Source organism: Acomys minous (assembly GCF_964271855.1).
Source record: "Acomys minous genome assembly, chromosome: 15".
NCBI classification, from domain to species: domain Eukaryota; kingdom Metazoa; phylum Chordata; class Mammalia; order Rodentia; family Muridae; genus Acomys; species Acomys minous.
In genome coordinates, this window is record NC_140497.1 from 92,208,147 (window position 1) to 92,213,693 (window position 5,547).

General features: G+C 35.6%; 1 protein-coding gene across 1 annotated transcript; it reads right to left on the reverse strand.

Moving 5' to 3' along the window:
* Positions 1–905: 905 nt before the first annotated feature.
* LOC311584234 (olfactory receptor 9K2-like) lies at positions 906–1,874 on the reverse strand (the record flags this gene model as incomplete). The annotated part of the gene is made up of 1 exon (XM_084758335.1): positions 906–1,874. One exon carries the CDS (start codon positions 1,872–1,874, stop codon positions 906–908), a length of 969 nt encoding a protein of 322 aa, XP_084614461.1.
* Positions 1,875–5,547: the final 3,673 nt, after the last annotated feature.

The following is a 5,547-nucleotide window of genomic DNA, read 5'->3' on the forward strand; positions in this document are numbered from 1 at the left end:
TTCTCATATGGCTACATACATAAAGTCCCACATCAGTTTTAACTACAATCTCCAAACCTGATTTATTTAAAAACAAAACAAAACCAAAAAACTATGTTTTCTTATTGTGTCATCCCAGAGGCAGTTTGACTTGAAAAATGCTACCATCTTAATTTTTTTGTTATAGGAAAGGAAAGTAGAGATGATTTATGCTACTCAATGAAAAGTAATTTAAAATTTCCTGATTTGTATGGGTTTTTAGTGTTTGTTTTTTTTCAAGACAGGGGGTTTTTCTGTGTAATCCTGTCCGGGCCGGCCTTGAACTCAGAGCCTGCCTCTCTCTGTCTCTCGAGTGCTGGGATTAAAGGCGTGTTTTACCACCACCTGACCCAAAGTTGGTTTCTATGTTCTTTAATTCAGCATGTATAATTCTCATAATTCTTTCTTTCCATTTTCTTTTTACCACATACACATGCCTTGACACTGTTACATGCCACCAAACACAAAACCCAACACTAACATTATACCAAGCATCATTGGCATATTAGCCAGGGTAAAGGCACAGTTTCCTACTTAGTCATGGTGCGAAGTGCCTTATCCACCTGAGTTCTACCTGTGGATATAAAATACTTCACTTCTCTATTCACATAGCAGAATGTTATTGGCAGAGTAAGAAACATAATTGTTTATAGAAAATGCACCCAATTTTCACCAATGTCCAGAGCTCTCATATGTAATCACCTTGAAGAAACCTGTAATTTCTTTGGAATGTTGTTTGCAGGAAATTATTAATTTTGTACACAATGGAAGTTGAGGGTCTGTCATCTCTTTTTAAAAGTACACTTGAACTTCAAATGTGTAAGAGGAGATCAGACCGACAACAATCACCTAATACAAGAGTTGATAAAAACGGAGCTCAAGCCTTCTTACGGTAAAACATTTTTCTTGCACAAGACTTTTTTCACAGCGTCTTTTACATCCTTATTTCGTAAAGAGTAGATTAAGGGATTCAACATGGGTGTCAACAAAATGTAACATACCGAAGCTATTTTACGAAGTTCGGGGTTAGTTGGAGGTGTGAGGTACACAAAGGAAACAGTCCCGTAAAGCAAACTTACAACCCCGAGGTGGGAGCTGCAGGTAGAAAAGGCCTTTTTCCTCCCTTCCCTGGAGTGGATTTTTAAAACTGTGGACACAATATACATGTAAGACACCACAATAACAATTATTGTGGGCAAAATAATGAGCACTGCCAGGCTAAGTGACACCATCTTATTGATAAAGGTATTAGAGCAGGAGATCTTTTCGATTGGATTGGAGTCACAGTAAAAGTGATCGATGACCCTGGAGGCACAAAAAGACATGGAGAACGTGACGCTGATTTGGAGGACAGAGCTGACCCAGCCACAGACGTAAGAACCAGCCACCAACTGGACACAGACACTCCTTGACATGCGGATGCTGTAAAGGAGAGGATTGCAGATGGCCACGAAGCGGTCATAGGCCATGGCTGCCAGCACAAAGGCTTCTGTTACCATGAACAGTGCATAAAGGAAAAGCTGGGCCACGCAGCCCACAAAGGATATGGTCTTTTTCTGAGATAAGATGATGGCCATGGCCTTGGGTACAATGACTGTGGAGTAGGAGAGGTCAATGACGGAGAGATTACCTAGGAAGAAATACATTGGCGTGTTCAGCCTGGGGTCACTCACGATGATGCCGAGCATGCTAAGGTTTCCCAGAAGAACCATCCCATAAATGATCAGAAATAGAAGAAAGATGACGCTGTGGAGCTCCGGACGGGCCCTGATCCCTACAAGAATGAAGTCGGTCGCTTCTGAGTGGTGAATGAAGTCAGTCGCTTCTGAGTGGTTGTCTCTTTCCTTGTCACCCATGGCAAATGTCTGCTTTGGGTTATAAAAGAAAATCAACGTATAAATTCCTCATACTTTATCAGCTATGACCAGTAGCACTTCACATTAAAGAAGACTTATAGTTGACATAAACTTTTGCATCCACTACCGCACTAACTTTACGCAGCAGCAAACTGCAGATGAGAGATTCCTTACTGCTTCTGCCTAAGGCAACACAGTTGGATCAAAATTAATGGCACTCCAGAATAGTATTAGCTGAAATATAATGTAGTTTGATACTTCTTAGATCTGTACTATCATATGAGAAACTGTATATTACTAGTTATGACTAATATGATATCAAAATTTTAAAGATTGATAAATTTATAATATTAAAAATATGCTTTTCTAAAATTTAAGCTTATTTTAAATTTAGTTTCTCTTTAATAACATGGTTCACCTTCTCATCTCTAATAAAAAGTAAATGAACAGAAAGCTAAGAGTATAATGCAAGGTACTATGAGTTATCAAATGAATTGTTAACGCTACAGAAATTTATCAAGAAATTATTTTCCTCAGAGATCTTTCATAAAGTGGCCAATTTTTAGTCCATGGGACATAACCATTCAATTTAAATGCAAATAAAATGTCAGTAAGACATTTATATTTTTATCCTATGATGTTGATTCATCCTAATCCTCTGTAAATCTATTGGAAGGCACATCTGAAACATTTTTAAAGGTGAAAAAAAATAGAGGCTTCAAAGCCATGAGCCAGTCAAAATTAATTGACTCCACTGAAAAATAGATTGTATTAGGCAGGAAATGTTAATGAGCTGTTAACCTAATGGTAAGAGCGCGATAGTTTTAAGAATAAGCATATGTTAATTTTTCAAAACCATTCCAACCCTTCCATTTTCCTGTAGACTGACTGTTTAGCAACAAAAAAACAACTTAAATTATTTTGAAGCATTTCTGGCTTTTTAAATTATAAAAATATATATTCATTATGAATTAAGTTTCTAAAAATAACTTTATCATCTGTTTTTTTTATTATAAAAATATATATACATTATGAATTAAGTTTCTAATATCTAAAAATAACTTTATCATTTTCTTCTTTTGTGATTTTTTACAGCAAATGTTATTCATTCTTCCCATGTTGTATGAATAATAAAAACCTGATCCAGGAAGCTTCTTTGATAGGGTTGAAAGGTTAGTAGTGCAGACACAATCAAAAATAGCAACGTGCAGTTTCCTTTTAACTCACCAAGCTCCCGCGTTATAAAAGGTGTAGTGATATTTTTATGTTCTCTGGATTTAAAAACTCCTTCAGGGGCTGGAGAGATGGCTCAGAGGTTACGAGCACTGTCTGCTCCTCCGAAGGTCCTGAGTTCAATTCCCAGCAACCACATGGCATCTCACAACCATCTACAATGAGATCTGGTGTCCTCTTCGGGCATGCAAGAACATATACAAGTAGAATGCTATATAAATAATAAATAAATAAATCTTTTTAAAAAACCTCCTTCAAAACCCAAAGGCTTCTGATATCTTTTATTCGATGCTCCCTTCAATAAATCTCTCATAAAAGTCCATAAAGTGAATACATACAAATTTGAGCCGGACGGTGGTGACACATGGCTTTAATCTCAGCACTTGGGAGGCAGAGGCAGGCGGATTGCTGTGAGTTTGAAGCCAGCCTGGTCTACAAAGTGAGTCCAGGACAGCCAAGGCTACACAGAGAAACCCTGGCTCAAAAAAAAAAAAAAAAAATTGAATCCATAGAATTAAAGACTCTACCCGATAATATTGGCTATTCTTAATATCCAGCCTCACCCCTTCCCTCAATGTGTCAGAAACTCTTTCTGAAAGGTTTGTAGTGGTTTGGTTTCAATGGTGGTGGTCATGAGCTAAGCTTACAGAGAAAAGCAGGTGAAGGTGTTTGTTTTTACTGGAGAAGAATAGGAAGAATCTCCTCGGGTGCACAGATGTGCAGAGTGTTTTCAAGAATTCACCATTTGTTGGTTTAGAGTTGGAAAGCAATATTTTTTTAAAATAAGAAAATACGTACATTTATTTTTAAAGAGCTCAAAATTGTTCCATAATTTTAACATCTGAATATGAATAAACAGAATTATCAGAATTAAATGGCTAAACTCCATATGCTGATGCTATTGGAAAGCAATATTTTTACAGGAGGCAGGAGGGACTTCTAAGACATTGAGTCATTCCACAGATAGCTGCCTTCCACAACAAATGATAAGCTTGTGAGCTTGATTGTGATGATCATTTCAAAACGTATAGGACATTAAAGTCATATTATACACTTTAAGCTACAAGTTTTATGTCATTGCAATGTTAACATGGCTTTTATAAAGATGCCACATGTTTAATAGCCTTTTATTTTAAATCAAATTTTAAAATAAAAGGAAGAGTAAGTAAAGAAGAAACCTGGTTTCTATAACAAATTAAGAGCTTCTATGTTGCTATGCCAAAGGAGAGCAACATAGTTTTTCAGAGACAATCTGTCTGTATCTAACAGGCCACTCTTTCATGTGTTTAGTTAGTGTTGTAAGCATTTACTCTGTAACAAAATTTGTTTGGCACTGATTATGAAAATTTTAAAAACATTTCAACTCAGGACTATTTTGGGCCATTAAATGGTGTATTTTATGATGGATTTATAATGGGTTTACGGTGATCTTTAGTCTAGTGCTGAATGACCAACAATAAATTGACTCACTCAGTGATGAATTTTTAAAAACACACTTTAAGAGAGGCTAGAGTGACAATGCTGAAGGCCATAGTTAAGAAGTTGTAGAAGCATATCAGCCTGAGGCTGTAAGAGGAAACCTGACTGTAAGTGCTTCAGGGTGGATTTTAGTCACACTGTACATAACTTTGATTCAGAAAAAGTTACATTATCTGTAAATAAAATCTGACTATTCTAACCTAAACAAATAGTAAGTCAACGTTGTTCATACCTTGCACTCAAAATTATGAAGAGCAGGCTTTGAAAGGCTTATCTGCATTATTAATTATAAAGGAGCAATGTTATACGTAACATAACTGAAGCACAGGAAGTGGAAAAGTTTTATGATTGTAAATTTTATTAAGTAGTGAAATGAAAGCAAATAAGATAATATAGTTCATGTAACTGAAAGTATACATTAAATATCAATTACTATATTTTTGGTCTGATTTAGCCATTATCCTTTTTTCAGATAAGGGAATATGATTCTCAAAGCTTATTTTCACCTGAATAATCAATAAATTAGTCAACATATTTTGAAATTCAAGATAATGTCTTGAGTTTTATTTTACATAACAAAAATACGTGAATATTTGATAAATATTCTTACCTTAATTTATACTTATTTCTGTCTCTATCTCTCTTATATGAAGTTGAAGTATTCCAGTTTTATTTTATTCTAAATGGAAGACAAATGCGTAAAACAGCAAGATCAAAATTAAGCATTCCAAATAATACTTAATTCCCAGGGAAATAACAATCCACATAAATGCACTATTCACATCTTGGTGGCTTTGCCTAACTATAGTTTCCCTTTACCTATTATTAAGGTCTGTTCTCGTTTTAGTTTAACCTTTTCAGGAAACCTGGTAAGATTGTCCTTCCAAACACTAAGTAAGATGGTGGTCTCTGGATCATCTCAGTTTGCTCAGAGAATTCTATTCCTCTGCCAAAACCGAAG